Raw genomic sequence first — 17,486 nt, forward strand, 5'->3', positions numbered from 1 at the left:
TTAATGAGAAATCATTTTAAATGCAAGAAGAGCATGAACCAGAAACAGATGATGACTTCTGGAATATCTGTCAAGTTCCCAGGGCTATTTTCTGTAGGCAACATTTCCTGTAACCTGCTTTTACTGAAATGTAATTAATCAGAACAGAGGTAGGCAGCACCTGGCATTACCAGCGAGATGTTTGCAGCAATACATGAATGAGGAGATTTTTACAAAGTGCTGCCACTTGTACATGAGCTTCTGGAAGGTACTTAGAAGGACTTCTCTTCTTGCCGTAAGGAACTTTGTTCTGTCCCTTTTGGTATGCATTTAGTAAAAGTTTCTGCTGTATACCAGAGGCCAGATCTCCTTTTCCATTAAATCAGCTTTTCCCTATTTCAGGGACACGAGGAAGTTTTAAAGCATTAATGATCACCTGCTGATAACCTTTGCTTAGAGAAGTCGTGCAACAACCAATGAAGCTCGTTCACTCAGTTCACTTTCTTACATGCTGCAGAAACAGTCCCTGGCTGTGCCACTAATATGCCTCAGTAAATCCCCAAGTACCGTGGGAGTCTTGTGAGAGTTTCAGCTCAAGAAAATTGAGCAGATTAGGGCTGCTCTGAGCTTCACAAGGAAAACTGGCCCCTTGCTGCACTTGGGTCCAGCCAAGTGCTTGTCATTTCTGTTGCTGTGGTTCTGTGCTCTGCATCAGAGCCATTTGGGACTGGGACTCTAGAAATACAACCACTGCCAACTGCTCTTAAAAAAAAGCAAAGATTTGATGTAACCAAATACTTAATTTTTTTCTTGCTATGCTTCAGAAGTCCTCTGAAAGGGAGGCAGTTGCCTGGGTACCTTACTGAGAGAAATGTGGAGTTGAGGTGTGATTTGATTATCCTTTTCCTAGGCTACTTTTGCAATCACATTTCTCCCCTCTCTAAACCCTGTTTGTTCATCTCAGCTCTTGGCACCAAGAGTTGAAATATTTCCAAAAAACAGCTTTGTCTTTAATGTAATTGATTTTAATAAATTGTAGAGACTGTCTTTAGAAAGCAAAGCAGAAATGCTGTCTGACCTTGAAAAGCATTATTAGGCAGTGAAACACAGTTTTGAGTAACACTCAGCTTCTGCCTTAATGGCACTCAGCAGTGTTTGGATTTGAGTTTCTTATCTCAATTGGCTCCGATGGAAAGATCAGCTTTTGAAAATGCAGCCTCGTAACATACTTTTATCTTGTAATTATTCACGTCACTATTTACACAGAATAAGCTAATTAGAAAGAATTAGGACAACATATGTCACTGTACAAATGTTGAGTTGCCTAATCTGAATTAGTTTTACATAAGGATTATCTGTATCTTCTTTTAAGAATGAAAAATGCCATCTACTGGTTGAACATGAGACTCAGAAACTAAAAGAACTGGATGAAGAGCACAGCCAAGAACTGAAGGAATGGAGAGAGAAATTGAGACCGAGAAAAAAGGTAAATTGGAGCAGTTCTGGAATCGGGAAATAATCAAGGGCTTGATCAAGCAAATATAGAGAGTACAAAAGCATTGCAGAGGAGAATCAAGCTGCTATACAAAGCTGTTATAATTCACTGAATAATAAAAGATGTTAAAAAATGCAAACCTGAGCAAAAGGCAGGTGCAACAAAACAGTCTTTGTGTTACCAGCCTCTTGCAGGACTCCCTCCTGCAGCATGTGTGTGTGTGTGTGTTTGCATGGAAAACTTAGCTGGACATGCATTCCTAAACCCAGATTTCTTTCAGAAGCCAGTGGGTTACTCCAAAAATTGAATGCTTAAGAGCAATAGAGGAGGTTGGTTTGGGCGTTTATATTTTATTTTAAATGGAAAATGCTAGATTTTCACACAGTTCAGGGAATGTCCTACAGACAGATGATGTTCTTGGCTTGCGGTGTCTTACAATTTCATGTTTGCTGAGTGACTTTTCTTGATGATGTTTATGAAGTTACAGCATTATATCAGACAATATATCACCACAATAATGGGTTTCTTGTACTTTGCCTTGTTAATTCTGTGACAATCTGATTTTGGTTTTAGACGCTGGAAGAAGAATTTGCCAGAAAACTGCAGGAACAGGAAGTTTTCTTTAAAATGACTGGAGAATCTGAATGCCTTAATCCTTCAACACAAAGCCGGATTTCCAAATTCTATCCAATCCCCAGCCTTCACTCTACTGGGTCATAACTCTGGGAACTGCTGTAGGTTTTTTCCTATTTGGAATTCTCCATCCTTACCCATCTAACCTGACTTATCTGCGGCGTGTGTACATCCGAGGACCCCGCGCTTTTTGTTTTCAGTGGAGACAATCAGTGTCACATCAGTTTCTTCACTTCTCTGAGCAGAAGAAACGAACCCAGTGTTGGTGTACAATGGTAACGTTACGTCCTTCAGGTGTTTCAAGACTAAGTGGGCTTTTTATCTCGGTCTCTAAAAGTATGTTACCTATGGTTTTGACTTTAAACCTGAAATATTAGTTGTGCTCTTTCTCATCACAGAAAAAAATGGTTTCTCATGTGAATATTTAAACAATGTAATATTAGTTCTGCTACTGTGTTTTTAAGTATCAGATCTCTCCACGAGAGAATTCCACAATTGAAAATGCCATGAGAGGTTTAAAGTTTCATAATGTTGAGCAGTGTCTTCATGGCAAGGACTGAAACTAATTGCTAAGAACATGCCAGTAATCAGAGAAACAAACCCTTATGCTTAAACACAATTGGCAAAAGCAAAAGCCTTTGTAATATCTTTCAAAAGAAACCTCTGGCATAAATTAAACTGAGCTGATCTCCATGACGTGTTTTGTCCATTAGTTCCATAATGAAATGGGGTGCTAGTTTAATTAATACAGTGCCTGAAACACTTAGATATGCTGATCCTGGTAACAGGATACGTTTTGTCATTTAAAAAAACAAAACTCCTTAGCATTGTTGTTACTGTACAAAACAAGATTTCTTGCTGCTACTGCCATTTTGGTTGTAAATCCTCACCCTAAAATATTTTGCACTAAAATATGTAAAGGTGAAAGAAATGCTAACTTTAAAATGCACAGTTTGTTATTTTCCTTTGCTATTACAGGTGGTTAGTTCTACAAATTGAAAAACTGTAGAATGTATTTTTTAGAAAGCAGGGTGCAAAATGCACATGGTTTCTCTAACTGTACCTGGAATGGGTAGAGCCATTGTTCTGTTCTTACCAAAGCCTGTTCATTTAAACTCCATTGGAAAAGTGGAGGTGGATGGTCATATTTATAAATAATCATGACTAAAGTCTGATTTCATTAGAAGTATTAGATTCAAATTTTTTTTTAATTTTAGTCATTTTATTTTGTGGAAAGATTTAAGTTAAATATATAGACAAACTCCTCTATGAAGCTGGGTGTTTTGCTTTTGTGTTGCCACCTACTAACATAGGCAGGTTTTATTTTTTAAGTTCATAGATGTACAATAACTTATTTACCTGACTGATCTGCAGTGGAAAATCTGAAATGTTTCTCATGTAGCAGATAGGGAAATACAGCTGTGTTAGATCGATTTTTGCTGCACTCCTTTTGGTGGTTAGAGGTTGAGTCATATCAAGACACAGTATTTAAGGCTGTACTTGGGTGTGCTGGAGTTCCATTTGTAAAATAGTGTTTGCTTTCTGTTGTTTGAGGCCTGACTTTCTCATGTCTCTTCGGGCATCAACTGCAACCATTTTGTTTTGCTCTCTTGCATTGAATGTGTGGCTGGTGACCATTACACGACGTTCATTTCATGGGAACTGTGTTGCTGCATGTCAATGAGCTCATAAATTAACACAGGACTTTATAATCAGCTGTGGTCGAAACCTTGGATGCTGAAATCCTTGGACGTTGAACCGAAACCTTCTCAATGAAGACACTTAATTTACAGCACAGAAAAAAATTAATTGGAAAATGCATGTTTTAATTTAAATTTTGTAACTTTTTGATAGCATAATTACTTTAATAGCTAGCCTTAATTTCTGGCATTTTATTATTATAAATGTGTATTGTGTACTATTGTAAATTCACACACCATATCTCTAGAATGTTCTCTGTTGCTAAATGCAAAGTTCTTTGAATTGTTTGTTCATTAGGGAGAAAAAAGTCTTTGAAGAACTTTTGTTTTTTAAGCTCCACCTTCATAAATTGACTGTTACTGAGATAACATTAAATAATCTTCAGTTCTATTTAGCAGAATTTGTTTGCAGTTCCGTATGACATAGGCTCAGTGCTTTACTCAGGGAGTAGGCAGGGCAGGCAGATTTTCCTCAGAGGGAAATCACAGAATGTTAAGATCATCTTAAAGATCATCTAGTCCCAACCCCCCCACCTCCACTAGACCAGGTTGCTCAAGGCCAGCCTGGCCTTGAACACTTCCAGGGTTGGGGCATCCACAGCCTCCCTGGGCAACCTGTTCCAGGGCCTCATTGCCCTCACAGTAAAAAATTTCTTCCTAATATCTATCCTAAATTCCCCCTCTTGCAATTTGTACCCAGTGCTCCTTGTCCTATCACTACACTATGTTAATAATCTTCTCCTTACGTTTTTGGTAGTTTCAGTGATAACTTGCTAATGTATATTGGCATTTTGTTTACCTCTGTCTAAATCTCTTACATCTTTTATTTGAAGATCCTTTTCACATAGGCCCCAGCAATCTGATCTCATTGTAAATTGCACAAATAACTGTAACTGAGCTGTGTGATGAAGGGAGAGATCAGATGTGGTGATGGAAACCTTGCTCATCTCTTCAAGTGGGGAGCACTGTGAAGCAGTTGCAGCCATGTGAACTGTGCTGAGAATTGATATCAAGCATGAAAATATGTTTTATGTGTGATAACGGGAACTAGCATGGGTACTTATACACTTAGACTGATAAAATTGGATATAAGTGTTGCAGAACATGAAAGAGGTGTTACAATATTATATCAGTGTTGGAAAATTCAAATTAATTTAGTTTCATATAGGCCCAAAAGAGATCTCCTGAGATACAAAATCCAATCTCTGTGCTGTCTCATGTCACCTCCCTCTAATGAATGTTAGCAGCTCCATCTCCAGGGTAGTTAGATGTGTTTTCCACAACCAAAACAATGTGCTTTCTTACTGAGTGTTTGGCAGATCTTATTGTCCCCACATGCTCTTGTAAAGCTGCCCACAAATCAGTATTTTCTCACCTTTTGTGTTTTACTACATCATAAACACTGTCCACAGGAAAACGAGCAAGGCAATAAGTGCCTGGATTGCAGTCAGTGTATGGGTTGTCCTCCTGTGTTTACAGCTGATCCTCACAGAAAACCTGCCTGCAGGCCCCTGGCCTCTGATGGGGTCAGACTTCACATGTGCTTCCTGAGCTCTGAAAGCAGATTTGGGCATCTGCTAAGTCAGCTTTTATGGGAAAGGGCCTTGTAAGGACAGAGCCCCTGGCTCTGCTCACGTCCTGAGTTCCTGGAGCTCAGCTGTGTGCAGGCTCTCCAGTCCTCGACTAACGCAGTGCTGCCGGTAGCCCAGGGAGATCTCTGGGGGCACCTGTGCCCCTGATTTGAGGAGACTCTACATCTCTCCTGAGTGGGGCTGGCTGAGGAGAGGTTACAGTCCTGGGGGAATTGGTCTGGCTCAGGCCTTGGCCTCCTGGTGTCCCAGGGGAACTTTGCTGTTTACTTCAGTGAGGGAGAAATACTCCAACATTTGATCCTCTCTGATTCCCATAAAACAAATTTTCCTTCTCCAAGCGCTCTGCTGTCTCTGCTGAATGCACAAGAAGCGTGTACGGTATGTAAAGATATGATATTAAGGTTGTTATGATTGAGTAGATGGACCCTGATTTATAAATGCCTTCTGAAGGAAAAGCTTTGTTTGAATTGACACCTGAATTCCAATTCCAAGGTGGCAGGGCTGCTGTCCTGACTGGTGGCATTCACTCACAGTGATTTTTCACATCAGTTAAAATACTGTTAAAATACTGTTAAATTCCAGTTGAACTGCATCCTTTTTTCCAGATAATCTTTTCAGCTAATACTCTTTTAAAATTACATTTATGGGTGTTCAATATCTAATCAATCACACAGTTAAAAAAATTATTCTTCTGTCCCAGAGGACTTTATGACAACTCCATGCTACTGAATTATTTTTCTTAATAAATAAGAAATGTAGCACTTTAACTAAGATGCAGCCAAGCAAAGCAGCAAAGAAATTTCTTTCATCATGCCATGTCTTTTGTGACAGCAAAATCACACTGGAAGTTTAAGCTGGTTCTCCAGCTGAGACAGTATCTGTCTTGCAAGTATTTCAAGGATGCTTTGGTATAGGAAAGACTTGAATAAGGTGTTTTAAATTCAGGCGCTTAAGTCCACTTTTAGGCAGCCTGATTTTCAGAGCTGCTGTGCAGCTGCAGCTCCCAGGACCTCAAACACTGATCTTGCTGGAAACTGAAATGTGCAAATAAGCTCAGTGCTGGCTGCTTCCACTGAACTCCTGTTTCTTGGTTCAGCTGGGGAAGTGGGGCAAGTTTTTGAGGACAGTGACTCTGGTTGTTGGAGGAAGGGGAGGGAGGAGTGTTTAGGACAGTCACTGTGTACATAAGTTCTCTACCTTCTATGTTAACATTTATATTCTTGTCATTTTATGTCAAAACCTGTACTTCTTGATCTCAGAAACTTCCTTGCATTGATGTGTCTGTGCACATTTCCCATTTTCAGACTACTTCTGCCATCTTCACAGCAGTTGAAATAAGGTCAGAGAGAAATAACCTTCCTTGTTCACAGGCAAGCCAAGGCCAGGATGCCCTGTTGTTTCTCATCTTACAAAAGATGAGAACAGATAAAGGGGAGAAGACAAAAGAAAACTCTACAGTGTTTCTCTTTTACAGAACTTTTAGTTGTGTTCCACCCCCTTTCTCCCACTTCAACTCTTGTGCTTCATTTCTGTAGCTCCTTTGCACATCTGGCATTGGGGCAGTCAGTGAAGAACAACCCCTTGAATACAAACACACTCTAACCCAACTCAGCACTGAAGGCTCACGTGCTTCCATTGTACCGAAAGCAAAAGGGAGTGGCCGAGCCCAAAGTTACTCTGATTTTCCAAAATCTCTTCCCCAATTACCAAACTAAGTGGTAAGGCTTCTTTTACAGTATCAGTCCTAAAATGGTGGAAAGAACAGAAACTAGAAAGGGACATGGAGTGAAATCTAACATTGAGCTGTCACCCACATGTTCTGTCAGCAAGCCAAGCAGAGCAGGAGTCCTGTCCCAGTCCTGTGACAAGGCACATCCACTGAGGCACCGCCGGCCTCGTGTTCTCCCAGCAGTTCATTGAATGTTTTGTGTTAACTGCAAAACAAGTTACTTTTGCCTTACAGAAAGCAACCAAAAATCATGAGATGGATGAATAATTGGCTAAGGGTTTCTGTACAGCTCGTGGAAGTGAACTTGCAGTAGCAGCCATACAATGATTTTGGTTTGGTTTTTTTTTTTTGGTCTTGTTTTTAAAAGTAATTGATTTCATGGCTTTCTGTAGAATATTGTAATAATTCTGCTGTAAATACAATAAAAATCACAGTTTGCTGAGATTGTCTCTGTTTTGTTGATGGAAAACTTGCATGAAATACAAGTGATGTTGGAGTGAAGGGGACAACTTAGAATTATTATAATAACTGAGCATAAAAAGTATTTAACATTGTGCCATTGTATTTTACCACTGTACCTCAGACCCCTCTCAGGTGCCTCACCCTGCCCCACAACGCAACCTGCAAGCACAGAAAGGTGGTCCTGAGTAGTTCAGGGATTGGCTTAAAAACACACTTTAATTGGGCTGTTTTACATTAAAATTATGTTTCCCCAGTGTTTAGAAAACCAGAAAAAAATACAAAAATATTTTAAAAAAGATAAACAAATGACTTTTAAAAGTGCTTCTGTTTGGTCCCTGTGCATGTCCTGTCTTGCTGTGCTGCTGCCTCCCACTTAGGGCCAGCAGGGTTTGTGGAGAGGGAATCCCAGTGCGGTGCAAGCTCAGTCCCAGGGTGTCTTGCAGGGTCTTGTATCCTGTGGGCTGATCCTACATCTGATCCCTGACAAAGCACAGCATTTGGTGGGGGTGGAATTGCTTTCTTTTTTTTTTTTTTTTTTTTTTTTTTTTTTGCTGGATAGTTGGCTACCTGTTTAAAAAAATCAGGTTTTTACATAGCTGGGAGCAATACAAGAAGCCTGGACTAGGTGAGACAGGAAGCCCTTGTCAGCCTGGGAGCTCAGGGTCAGGCAGCCAAACATCAGTAACAGGAGCAAACACCCACACTGGGGCCATGCTGGACACGTACAGGAGACATTCAGATCTCTGCAGCAACACTGAACTATCAAGTCTAAGGGGTCAGCTGAGTGGCAAAGGACTGTTTAGCATTAAGGCAGTGAAGACTCAGGCTACTTCTCTACAGGCTGCTGGGATTGCTGCCCTGTGCAGAACTGAGCTGCCTCTTTCCTTAAACCCCAACACTTCTTTTTCTTCTGCCAACATACACTTGTTCACCTAGAGACAGTAAAGTAAAAAAGAGTTATTTGAAGAGTTCATATAGGAAGACAAAAGATCCAAAAGAGTGTTTTCCAGCCATTCCCAGTGATGGGCTAGTGCCTGGGGAATCCTTCACTCCCTGACAGGCAAACCCTGCTCTCCTGGGGATGGCAAGTGTTCATACCTTTCTCTCCCTTCTCTCCTTTCAGTCCCCTGTGCCCTTGTCGTCCTGGTGGGCCCATTGGCCCAGGGTCACCTAAAGGGATGAGAAGACCAAGTTTGCCCTTGAGCACAAGTGGCTCATGGACAGGGACAGACCAGGGTAAGGGAGGCCAAGGCAGGACAACGTTTTGGCTGAGATCCTGAAGGTGCCACCTTCGCTGTAGGAAGGTGTGACCTTGAGCAGTGCTGTGCCAACTACCTCTGTGGTCACATTGCTGCTTCCTGGGCCTCACAGGGCTAAAGAGGGAAAGGATGGCAAGCCTTACCTTTGGGTCCAGGATAACCCCTCTCTCCCTTTTCACCGGGTGGCCCCTGGATGGCACCATATGCTGGAGAGGGAAATGAAGGAGAGGATGAATGAGAGGGACAAACCACTGTGCTTACTCAGAGAAGCAGTGGGTCACTGGAAGGTCATTTCTCTCAGTTAGATGGGATGAGACTGACAGAGAAAGTTTTTCACAAATGGTTTTGGTCCCAGCAAAGTTTTAGGGATAGGCTGTGATGGCATTTCACCAGCCCTGCTCTCCCACCCTGTCTGGGTGTCCTGGCTGTCACCAGGGCTGGAGCTGGCCTGTGCTCAGGGCAAGGAATCTGAGAGCAGAGTGAGCAGTTGACTCATGTATTTGTACGTGTGCCAGCCCAGCCATCTTAAAATGGGCCACACAGGTTGCAAGCCTGGAGACCTTCAGGGTTTGGGATGAGTTTCTTACAAATAGTGGGAAAAACTGATGTCCTTCCTAATGATAAGACTGCACCTCCCCAGCAAGGGAGGAAGGAGATTGAAAGACCATCCACCTCCAGTGGTGTACCTTGGCTTTTGCAACATGCAAAGGTGAAAAGATCATTAGGTCTGTGAGAGTCTGGGGAGATCTCATATGCATGAGCCAAAAATGGCAAGTCAGCGTCACTTACTTCTAAAGAAGTCCATGAGGTCCTCAGTGACATTGCCATAGGCTGCAAAGACCTTGCTGATGCCAGGAGGACCAGGAGGGCCTGGGGGACCTGCAGGTCCCTGTGCAGTGTAAGACATCAGGTCCTGAAGAATACCTCGGCCTGAGGAATTAAAGATGTCATTTGAAAGGAGCTCTAAGAGAACTCTGGCTGGATGCTGAGGCAGGAAGGTGTAAGGGAGAGTGGTAGGGAGCAGGAAGGGGAGGGAAGTGACCAGCATGACAGCAGGCACAGGGGGTTAGGAGTTGTAGGCTGGGACAGGGAAGGTCAGGACAAGCATGCTTTTCACTCACTCTGTAGGCTCTCTGACACACGGAGTGCCAGCTCGTTGTAATCCAGGGAACCAGAGAAGGAGTTGCTATAGGATCTGCTTGAACCTGCTGATCTGCTGTGGGATTCCTCCTCTGTCAGCAACCCATCGTAAGTCCCATCACCACCCATGGAGGCACCGTAAGTGCCATCGCTGCCCGCTGAGGAGTGGTAAGAGGACATCCTGCTCATGGAGCTGCCATATGAGCTGCCTGTGCCCAGCGACCCCCCATGGGAGCCCTCAGCACCAAGGGATCCTCCATGCGAGCGCTCAGAAGTCCGTAACCCTTGGTAGGATGAAGACATAGACCCAGCCATGAAGCCACTGTCTCCTTTGGGTCCCGGTGGTCCCCGTGGCCCAGGGGGCCCAGGCGGCCCTGAGATGTAGCTTCGAACTTCATCACCTGCAAAATACAAGGGGAGAACTTTAGGGACACTGGGCTTGGCAAAGGTCCTGTGCTACCACCTGAGTGAAATTCTGTCCCACCCACCCTCATCCAGTGCCACTTCTCAGGCAGCAGGCAAGTACTTCAATTTTGATCTCTACAGGTGGCACCCTCCTCCTTCCCACAGTTTTGTGTGCCCAATCTTGGGAACATGCCCACTGACTTTGCAGAAGGGTGCACTCCTCTCGGGCTAATTTCAGCACCTCTGACAAAACAGCCATTCTGTGACCAGTCTCCCAAAAGTGAGGAGAGCCTCATGTTTTTGAAAGACTGCCCTGGGTGACTTGGCAGGATGAGCTCAGACCAAAGCTGCTTCACAGCTGCCTCAGTGCTGCCTTCCAACCCCTGCTCTGGGGGCAGGTGCTTGCCAAAGAAAATGCTTTTCCCATGGCAAAACTCTGCCAGTGTCCTTACTGGGGACTCGCTGTTCAGCACAGGCCAATTTTAAGTGCCCAGTGCCTGTCCCTGTTGTGTCACAACATGGACCTTGGACGGGCAGTTGGACTGAGAGGAGACAACCCTGCAGGATTCAGCACATAGACCTGGCTGTAGAGGTAAGGTGTTTCTGCAGCCCCAGTTCAGGGAAGACTCCTACAGGAATGCCTCAGCTGTGGCAGAGAGCACCTACACGGGGCAAAGCATGGCTTGGAATGTGTGCAGGGAGGATGGATGGTGTCTCCTTACTCTTCAGGTACTGGATCAGCTCACTCCTGAACTCATCGCTGTGGGTGATGTCAGCATAGGACAAAAGGCCAGTTCCTGAGAAGCCTGGGGGTCCTGGAGGGCCAGGAGGACCAGGTGGGCCCTGGACTCCAGAAAGGGAAGAGTATCCCACATCTTGAGAGAGAGAAAGAATTATTTTTCATCAGCAAGAAGACAAGGAAATCGCACGTCTGGGGATCTTGAATGTTTCCCAACCCCAACTTCCATTCCTTTACAGATGATAATGATGAGACTTTTTCTTGTTCTCAGTGGGTAGTCTCACCCCTCATAAGCTAAATCTCAGCCTCAGCTCCCCTAGCACCTACAAACAGAATCTCTGTGAGAAAAACAAGTACTTTACTTTGTAGGTAGGCAGAGACATCCTCCAAAGTGGTGCCTGGTGTTCCAGGGATCCCTGGAGGTCCTGGGGGCCCTGCAGGACCAGGGGGGCCAACAAATCCACTGAATTCGGAGTCTGTAAGACACAAGATAAGAAAAGAAGTCACCCAAACAACCACAACCCTGATGAATGTTCCTTGACAATACAGGTAATGCCAGACAATACAGGTAAAGCCAAGTATAAGGCACTTTTTTCTCCCCAGCACCTTCTAGTGCAGCCTTCCTGGGGCACCTCACTTCCCTGTGTGTAGACATCACATTGGAAAGTCAGGAGATTCCAGAGAGAGTAGAAGTCCCTGTTTTTTAAATATACTTTTAAAGAGTGGCATAAGAAATTACACCTTTATGCTGCAGAGTGTGGATACAACAAAGGGCTCCTCCATGCCCATTCCTAAGATATTGTCTCTGCTGCTCCCTACAGGAACGCAACGATTCAGCTGCAGCCCCTTGTGGTGTGTGCAGGCCCTGGCATAGGCCAGAGGTCTGCAGTGCTGCTAAGGACGAGGGGCCATCAGTTTATTCAGACAGGATTCTATTTGTCATGATGGGCAAAAGGGGAAATTCTGTGATTAAGGTTGTAAAAAAAGATCTCAGGGCTGTGTAGGCACCCACAGGAGGGGAGCAAAGAAGTTCACTTACTTCGCAGGTATGCTGTGAGGTCACTGTAGGATACACCAGGAGTCCCTGGAGGCCCAGGTGGTCCAGGAAGTCCAATGTTCATACCAGAACCTGCAAAATCAAACAGATCCATGTTATCAGAACAGTATGAGCAGACAGGCTGCAGGGCTTGTTCACAGGCAATGCAGGAGGGACTCCTGCAGCATGGAGTGTTCTCATCAGCAGGTTGTGCTGGGAACCAGAGATCAAGCCTTGTTCTAGACTTGGAGTTAGAGCTTGCCCTGTCAACCCCAACACAAGGACATCTGCAGACAGGCAGGGATCAGGCCTCTGTTCTTGGCAAAAGCTCTGCACCCCATGAACCCATGACATGGTGGGGGCACCCCTAGATTTGCAGCTCAGTTGTGACCTGCCAGCTGATGCATGTGCTGCTCTCCCTGTGTCTGCAGCTCTGGGGCAACACTCTGCACTTTGTGATTTGCTTTAATGAAATGTCTGTACTGACAAAATGCAGCTGTCCTGCTTAAGCTGTAAACTGCCATTAAACTGCAGTTTCCTGCTTCCAGACCCAAATAGGAAATTCCCTCCATCTTAGGAGCAGTCCACTAGTGAGACCTGGTCTCCAAGGGCAGTTCAGAGAGACTGGGCATAGACCAGGCCGTGCTCCTAAGCAGATAGCTGCAGCTACCAGGATTAGGCTTTTCAGCACTGCTGCTCGGGATGCTGCAGGTCCTCTCTGTCCAACAGTTCATACTATATCATCCCACTACAGAAGGGAAAATGAAGCAGAGACATGGAATTTCTTTTGATTAACTTTAAACTTCTAAGAATTTGTTGCCTGAGCTGCCTGAGTGGGCACAGACCTCTTTCACAGGGAGATATATCCTGGCCACAGAGCCAGTAAGAAATGGGTTATAAAAGGCACTTAAAGTTGTCGATGGTACTTCTAAGATGGCTAAGGTGAAATTATGTTCCTAAGCTCAACTTTTAACAAAGCAAGCACTCATTCTTAGAGACTGTGGGTAGTATCTTAGCTACAGGGTACCTTTGCTCTCTTCCAAGTCTCTCACAGCCCCTGTGAGGAGGTCTCAGTACCCAGAGATTCACACAGTCAACACTGGAATTGACTGACAGCAGGAGCTTTCTGCTGAGGACCCAAAGGAACAGAGGGAAACACACACTAATAAAGTCCATTACTTGTCAAATAGCTGATAAACCGCCTGGTCAGCTCATCATAATCCAGTGACAGAGATGTGCCATCTCCCCCTGGTCCAGGAGGTCCTGGTGGGCCCCGAGGTCCAATGAGATACTGACGAATTTCTTCTCCTAGAAATGAAAAAATGCACCTTTTAAGGCCATCCAGCTGCTGCACAGACACCAGGTGTGAGGAATTCCCAGCCCATGAGCTGAGCCTCCACCACTGGGAAGAGCATCAAAACCTGTGGATGCAAAGCCCTTTCCCCCAGTCTTTTCTGAGTGTGAACTGTCCCGTGTGTGGTGCCAGAAACATTTGTGGTAGAGCTGGGAATCTCCCACTACAAGGCTTTGAGGTAGATGAGAATTTGGATTGCTAAAGGGACTGCTTTGTGCTCTATTTCTTTGGGACACCCTGGACAACATCTTGGGTAAAGGGAATAAAAAGCAGCTCAGTTAGGAAAAGACCATGCTGAGCTGTGTGGCATTCCAGTAGCCATTTGGAGCTCAAGGCTGGCCAGCATCATCAATACCCTCAGGCACAGCAAAATGACATCCTGGAGGATTATCTATCAGTCCACAGGAACAATGTATGGAAAAGAATAGAGAGCTGGGGATCTTCCTCACCTTAAGGACAATAACATAGCAAGACTTTGGGGTGGGCAAAAGGAATGAGGGGAACCCTAAGAGAGTGAGGGAGCTGGAAAGGTTCAGTGGGTGACCAAGGTTTAGTGGGAGGGAGACTGGGGAAAATTGTGGGAATTCCTGAAAATGAAGGACTTAGGCAGATGCCACTTAGACAAGGAGGGGAAGGGAGGGGAGAGAGTAAGAGAGTAAGAAACTGCAGAGTTCCAACTGTGGGTATGAAAAGCCAAAATGTAACAAAGGTAAGGAAGCTTCTGGAAAGCAGGTGAACTCTCCAGTACAAGACACACAAATCTGTCTCAAAAGAACATGGAAGGAGACTTCACAGGTCACTCAGCAGCACCTATGGCAGCCCTTTGCCCTCTGAAGCAGGTGCAGGTAACTCCAGATGGAGGCAGAGGACTGGAAGGGAAAGACAGATCTCCAGGTTGATGGGATGCTTTACCCCTAGTCTCACATTCCCTTGAGGGTCACTTACGCTGCAGCAGGTCCAGAAGTTCTTGGTACAAAATGGATGTAGTTGATACTGAGCTGGCAAACGACTCATAGCGACCTGAAGAGCCTGTTGGAATGAAAAGGTTTTACATCAGCATGAGACAGAAGTTGAAGAGGGGTCAGGAGGGGACAAAGGAAAGTTGAATTAATCCAGTTTAACTGGTAGAATGGGCTTCTCATGCCCCCAACTATGAATCAGTTGCTATCTCATACATCCTGGTTGTCTCCACAGCTGTGTGGTCTGTGCTCCTCTGACAGAGTTTCCAGGCTACTTCCAGAAGCTCTGGGAATTTCACTCAGTTTAGCAGGGCCCCAAGCCTACAAGACAACCCCAGAGTACTTGGGACCGCGTATACAAAATAAAGGCGCCTCTGTTTGGCTCTTGGGGTGTTAAAGGGTCTAACAGCACATGTTTAATGTGAGATATTTTAAACAGCAGCAACTGCTAGTTAATCTAACCATTAAAATAGGACCAGGCTCAGAGGGCACCTCAGCTCTGTGGAATCCTGGGCCAAGACTGCTGAAGATGAGTATGGTTGAGGTGCTGCTATTTAAAGACTGTTGCTTCTCCCTGGTTCTCACCTCCCAGGTCCTGTACAAGCTTAGCTGAGAGTATGGCTCAGTACAGAGCTTACCAACACAGTGCTTACTTGTCATATAGCTCATAACACGGGTAGCCAGCTCTGCATAATCCAGGGTCATCCCATCTGCAGTGGTGATAACTCCAGGTGGGCCTGGAGGGCCTGGTGGGCCCTGGGCACCAGTCAAATAATGTCTTACGTTGTCACCTAGGAAGCCAAAGATATGCCCACATCAGTAAGAGGAAAGACTGACTATTTGCACAATTAGTGGACCTGGCAAAGAACAGGAAAACAGAAGGACAGTTCTTGCAGAGGCCACAGTGGGCAACAGCACTTCACAGTATTCAACAGAATTAAGTCCAGAGTAATAAGGCTGCTGTTTCTAAAGGGGGGACAAGGGCTCAGGGAGCAAAAGAATGATAGGCATGCATTGCTGACCCACAGTAAAAATCTCGTTATACTCACTCTTCAGGTAGTCAGTGACATACTGCTGAATCTCTTGAGATGAACTTCCACCTGGGCCAGGAGGACCGGGTGGCCCAGGAGGTCCTGGGGGCCCCTGAATTTGCCTGGATCCACCTACAGAAAGCATTGTAAGGAGAAGGAATGGTTTTGGCATGGTTGCATTAGACTAAGTGATGCTAAAGTGTATTTGCATCAAGCCCTTCCAACATGTCTGGAAAGACCTTTGGAAACGGACTAGGGAGGGGCTCCCCCTCCATCTCTAAACACAGTCTGTGCATGGGCTATTTGGAAGTATAATGTCTTCAATTATTCCAGCATCTTGTAACTCAGCCCATGCAGCTCTGCAGGGCTGAGTCCAGAGACCTTTGAATGGGCAGAACTGGTCAGTTTGTGCACCACAGTGCAATGCTGTGCAGAATACAGATGGAGATTATAAAGCATTCAAGCTCATTAGTCTAACCTCACTGCCCTGCTGCTCCCAATCCCAGTCAGCCTGGGCAGCACCAGTTCAAAAACCTACTCACACAGAGGAAAAACTCTGGCTCAAAGGTAAGCTGCAAAAAAGAAAACTAACAATTCTTAAATTTTATGATTAAAGGAAAGCTGTGCAAAAAGAGGTTTTGGACAGAAATCCCATCAGCATTATATTGGCAACCTCACTGGTAAAAGTCAAAGGAGCTTTTTCAAAGTCTCCACTGGGATGTCAGCATTCCTTGTTAATATCAGAGCCTTGTTAACATTAACCATCATCTGGCCTCTTACCTCGAGATGCTCCTGGGATGCCGGGAGCGCCTGGGACACCTGCATCACCTGGAAAACAGTGAGGGAAGGGAGACAGACAGTTGTAATGGGGGTCACTGCATGTTACATAGCTTGGTCATGTAAAACAGTTGAGCTAAATGTTGTCAGAGAAGCAACTACCCAGTCCTTGTAATGACTGTCTTGAATTAACAGCTTGTTGGGAATAAGGAAGAGGCTACAGCAGCTTTCCTGAGCCTTCTGTGACCTGCTCAAGTGCCTTGTGCTCAGAGCAATTCTATTGCCATAATCCTGCTCTGCCTGAAAAGGCAGGGAGAGCACAGCTGTAGTTACCAAAGGACCAGGTTCTGTCAAGGTCTCAACCTTGCTTGCTGTGTGAGGTCATCAGCAAAGAAAGAAAGAAAGAAAGAAAGAAAGAAGATTTTAAACTTCACCTTTTGGTCCAGGTGGGCCTGGCGGGCCTGGGGGACCCTGTATGGTGACTCTTTCACCTGGAAATTGCAGAAGGAGAGTCAGAGATTCACAGGAATAAAGTGGACAAAATCCTGGCTACACTAAAATCAAGTTAGAACCAACAGAGCAGAATTTTGCCCCTGGTTTCAGCCTAGGGGCAATGAATTCAAAAGGGGATAGGGGGTACAGACTAACCATGGGAGGAGAATGCTGAAAGGCCAGGTTCACCCGGTTCTCCTGTGTGGGACACAAAGATGGAGGAGCAGTTATATAAACAGGTAACCTACCCTGAACTCCACTGACATCTTCTAGAAACCTCCTTACCCGTGAGTCCTCGTGGACCTCGTTCACCTGAAACAGGGGAGCATAGGAACAGTGTTATTAGTTGCTTTATTCTCCTCTGCAACATCCCAGCCCACATTGCACCATATTATCTTGGCCTTCGATTTGCGGGAGAGAAATGGGTAAAGGTAGTGGGTGCCACAATTTCTTGCCAGCTGAGATCTGAGCTACAATTCGCAGGGACCCCTCCATCCACTGACTTAGTCCACAGTGCATTTTGCAAAAAGTCTGTTCCCCTTCAATGGCAAATTTGAAGCTCTGAATGCTCTTGAATCTAATGGGCTTGAAAAGTTGGGATGGGAATACAGTGATAGCCTTGCCACTAGTACTGGAGGCCAACAAATTTCTCCGAAAAAGACTGACTTGTTTTATGGCAGACAGGAGTCCCTACTTGGTGACAA

The 17,486-nt window shown here is 45.0% G+C and overlaps 2 protein-coding genes across 4 annotated transcripts in view; one reads left to right on the plus strand and one right to left on the minus strand.

Moving 5' to 3' along the window:
• The window catches only part of SLK (STE20 like kinase), a 47,457-nt gene extending 43,255 nt beyond the window's left edge, over nucleotides 1-4,202 (plus strand). For both annotated transcript variants that reach the window (XM_027647769.1, XM_027647770.1), the window contains exons 17-18: nucleotides 1,352-1,465; nucleotides 2,048-4,202. In XM_027647769.1, coding sequence (XP_027503570.1) covers nucleotides 1,352-1,465; nucleotides 2,048-2,194 — 261 coding nt within the window. In that variant the 3' untranslated portion in view covers nucleotides 2,195-4,202. The remainder of the gene's footprint in view (nucleotides 1-1,351; nucleotides 1,466-2,047) is intronic.
• A 3,313-nt stretch (nucleotides 4,203-7,515) lies between these two features.
• The window catches only part of COL17A1 (collagen type XVII alpha 1 chain), a 62,765-nt gene continuing 52,794 nt past the window's right edge, over nucleotides 7,516-17,486 (minus strand). For both annotated transcript variants that reach the window (XM_027647773.1, XM_027647772.1), the window contains exons 42-57: nucleotides 17,068-17,094; nucleotides 16,939-16,980; nucleotides 16,725-16,781; nucleotides 16,294-16,341; nucleotides 15,532-15,645; nucleotides 15,136-15,273; nucleotides 14,469-14,552; nucleotides 13,349-13,477; nucleotides 12,173-12,262; nucleotides 11,496-11,609; nucleotides 11,117-11,269; nucleotides 9,971-10,390; nucleotides 9,639-9,779; nucleotides 8,993-9,055; nucleotides 8,689-8,760; nucleotides 7,516-8,522 (exon numbers count right to left, since the gene is read on the minus strand). In XM_027647773.1, the coding sequence (XP_027503574.1) occupies nucleotides 8,476-8,522; nucleotides 8,689-8,760; nucleotides 8,993-9,055; nucleotides 9,639-9,779; nucleotides 9,971-10,390; nucleotides 11,117-11,269; nucleotides 11,496-11,609; nucleotides 12,173-12,262; nucleotides 13,349-13,477; nucleotides 14,469-14,552; nucleotides 15,136-15,273; nucleotides 15,532-15,645; nucleotides 16,294-16,341; nucleotides 16,725-16,781; nucleotides 16,939-16,980; nucleotides 17,068-17,094 (1,739 nt within the window). In that variant the 3' untranslated portion in view covers nucleotides 7,516-8,475. The remainder of the gene's footprint in view (nucleotides 8,523-8,688; nucleotides 8,761-8,992; nucleotides 9,056-9,638; nucleotides 9,780-9,970; nucleotides 10,391-11,116; nucleotides 11,270-11,495; nucleotides 11,610-12,172; nucleotides 12,263-13,348; nucleotides 13,478-14,468; nucleotides 14,553-15,135; nucleotides 15,274-15,531; nucleotides 15,646-16,293; nucleotides 16,342-16,724; nucleotides 16,782-16,938; nucleotides 16,981-17,067; nucleotides 17,095-17,486) is intronic.

This window comes from Corapipo altera, unplaced genomic scaffold (assembly GCF_003945725.1).
Source record: "Corapipo altera isolate COAL_440 unplaced genomic scaffold, ASM394572v1 56, whole genome shotgun sequence".
NCBI classification, from domain to species: Eukaryota; Metazoa; Chordata; class Aves; order Passeriformes; family Pipridae; genus Corapipo; species Corapipo altera.